The 2,927-nt window shown below is 54.8% G+C and overlaps 1 protein-coding gene across 1 annotated transcript in view; it reads right to left on the bottom strand.

Moving 5' to 3' along the window:
• FAM179B (family with sequence similarity 179 member B) overlaps positions 1 to 2,918 on the bottom strand; it is a gene marked incomplete at its 5' end in the record, with an annotated part of 39,333 nt that extends 36,415 nt beyond the window's left edge. The window contains one exon of the mRNA XM_014936759.1: positions 1,728 to 2,918. Coding sequence (XP_014792245.1) covers positions 1,728 to 2,918 — 1,191 coding nt within the window. The remainder of the gene's footprint in view (positions 1 to 1,727) is intronic.
• Positions 2,919 to 2,927: the final 9 nt, after the last annotated feature.

Below are 2,927 nucleotides of genomic sequence, written 5' to 3'. Positions count from 1 at the left end.
CACCGTGAAGAAGTTTTTCCTCATATTTGAGTGGAACCTCTTATGTTCCAACTTGTGCCCGTTGCCCCTCGTCCTCTCACTGGGAACCACTGAAAAGAGTCTGGCTCCCTCCTCCTTCAACCCTCCCTTGAGATACTTGTAGGCGTTGATAAGGTCTCCCCTCAGCCTTCTCTTCTCCAGACTAAAGAGTCCCAGCTCTCTCAGTCTCTCCTCATAAGGGAGATGCTCCAATCCTTGAATCATCTTTGTAGCCCTACGCTGGACTCTTTCCAGTAGTTCCCTGTCCCTCTTGAACTGGGGAGCCCAGAACTGGACACAGTACTCCAGTTGTGGCCTCACCAGTGCAGAGTAGAGGGGGAGAATGACTTCCCTTGACCTGCTGGCTACACTCTTCCCTGTGCAACCCAAGATACCATTGGCCTTCCTGGCCGCAAGAGCACACTGTTTACTTTAGGGTGTGAGTGAAGGTAACACATGCCCCCACGAAGGACACGAGCCCGTGTGCACACAAGTATACACATGAACTTCAAGGGGTTTACTCTACAATAACATTAACTCACTTTTCTTTTTATTAAGAGGCTTTATTAAAAGCCAGCCTTCACAAAGTAGTGCTGCTCGTGACCTCCTCCAGCACAGGAACAAGTTACCAAGCAACTAAGAATTAGATTCCGAATACATAAATGGGGGAGTGAGGAATTCTATTCTATACAGCTTTTGAGTTTCTAAAAGGATCCACTTGCTTAAATTCACTTGCTGGAGATAAAGTTATGAAAAGTTAAACTTGTTCAGTTAAAAAAAGGAAAAAACCCACAAACCGATAAAAACCCACATGCCCACCCCCAAAACCCCGCTTAAATTCACTTGCTGGAGATAAAGTTATGATAAATTAAACTTGTTCAGTTAAAAAAAGAAAAAAAGCCCACAAATCGATAAAAACCCACATGCCCCCCCCAAAAACCCTCACCCAACCAAAACCCACCACACACAGCTACACGTCTTAAAGCCATGGGCAGTACCCAAACCGGATGTCACAGACCAGAGCCACTGCCAAAGTAAAAGGGAACTGACCAATTTTGCAAAGGTTCGTTCCCTTTGCAGCTGCCGACGTGGTCAGTAGGTGACAAAACCAGAACTCAGCTCACTCGGAATTGCTATTCCAGCCTGACCTACATTTTTCCCCGTGGAATCAGAGGGAGGAAGAAGAGCCACACAGCCATTTGGCAACCCCCAGGTTTCACTGCTGGCCAGCACACAGCCAAAACGCGCCGACCCAGCCCTGCTCTGCAGCTCTGCCTCCAAAGCCTGAATTGCAGCAATTTGTCAGTTTTCCTCCAAACAGCTTCTGTGTTTAGGAAACTCCTGGCAGTCAGTCAGGAACTCTCAAACGCAAATATACAAACAGAAGCTCTGAAATAGTTTCCCCACTCTTGTGGTCGTTCCCTGGGTCTTAGCTTGCCTTTCTCAGAGACAGGTCACAAGGGTTAGACAGAAAAAGTGTCTCCTAGAGTCCAGCTAACTTTAAGATAGGTTCCTACTAGTGCTAAATGTGACATAAGGAGTTCGCCTTCCCAGAGTGATGTACAACTAGAGACCCTTGCAGATAAAGCATTAGCAGCACAAGCCAAACCTCACAGATACCTGACATTTAATAAACCCTTGACAACTTTCAAATCCCCCTTCAGAACACGCCTTAGAATAAAGGAGGCCAGCGAGCTGGGAGTACATACCTGCTCCACACCCTTTGTGAAAGGCATCTTGGCTCCCGAACCACCTTCCCTGTCTCCAGCACGTTCATTTTCCCAAGGCAGCTTGTTTTTCCCTTTGCCCGCGCTCAAGACTCTTCTTGGACTTACTCCCTGGTCAGCATACACCTCCTGGGAGCCAGAGTTCTGCAGAGCATCCTCCCTGGCGTGATACCCACAGTAACTGTGTGCACTCTGAGTCCTGCTGCCCATCAGCAGCCACTCCGTATCCGCGCCCGGGGGCAAACAGGACCCCCTGTTGTGACCAGAGGAGGGCAAGGGCACAGCGTACTCTACAAACCCTTGGTCGACCAGCTTGGGCAAGGTCTTCCTGGCCAGCCTGGCCTGCACGGCGTGCATCACCCCGTCCCCGTTGTCCTCAAGCTCCACGGCATCCACCGCCTTGAAGAGCAGGGTGGTTTTGCCGGGGCCCATGGAAGAGGCCAGCACAGCAAAGGCCTCCATGGCAGCGTGCCGCACCCTGCGCTTGCTGTCCACCAGGGCTGGAGCCAGCCCAAAGGCCAGCTTGGCCAAGTCCAGCTCCTCGCTAGGGTAAGTGAGGAGGGCCACGATGCAGATGTTGACCACCTCCTCGCGGACCTTGGAGTTCTTGTGCTGCAGGTGCTCCCGCTGCAGCAGCAGGGCCAGCACGGGCTGAGGACCCGCTGCCTTCATCAGCCGCAGGAAGAGGCCGTTGTACTCCTGCCGGATGGCCAGCTTGTTGTCCCCCAGGACTTTAGCAGCAGCGGAGACCAGAGGTGCCAGGAAGGGCTGGACCCGGTCGTCCAGGCGCAGGGCCAGCAGATGGATCACCTCCAAGGCCCCCAGCACCACCTTGAAGTTGGAGTCGTCGAGGAGGGTGTAGAGCAAGCTGATGAGCCCCAGGAGGCTGGGGGCCGGCGTGGAGGCCACCGCGGCCGGGCTGGCGCCTCCAACCACCCTCTTCAGCTCCTCCACGGCTTGCGTGCGGTTCCTGTAGTCCTCCTGGTCCAGCAGCCGGGCGTGCAGCTCCGGCGGCAACAGCCCCAGCTTCAGGCCGGTGTCGCCGGGCTGGACGGGGGGCGGCGGCGCCGCCTCCTCCCCCGCCGGCTGCCCCTCGGGCGGCAAGGGCTGGCCGCCGGCCTCCCCGGGGCCTCCCAGCTGCCAGGCCAGGCTGCGGGAGAGCTCGCCGAGGCCACGGCGGGC

This window comes from Calidris pugnax, unplaced genomic scaffold (genome assembly GCF_001431845.1).
Source record: "Calidris pugnax isolate Ruff unplaced genomic scaffold, ASM143184v1 scaffold10, whole genome shotgun sequence".
Classification (NCBI taxonomy): domain Eukaryota; kingdom Metazoa; phylum Chordata; class Aves; order Charadriiformes; family Scolopacidae; genus Calidris; species Calidris pugnax.
Note: the sequence above shows the minus strand (reverse complement) of the source record. Positions and strands in the feature narration are given on the sequence as shown.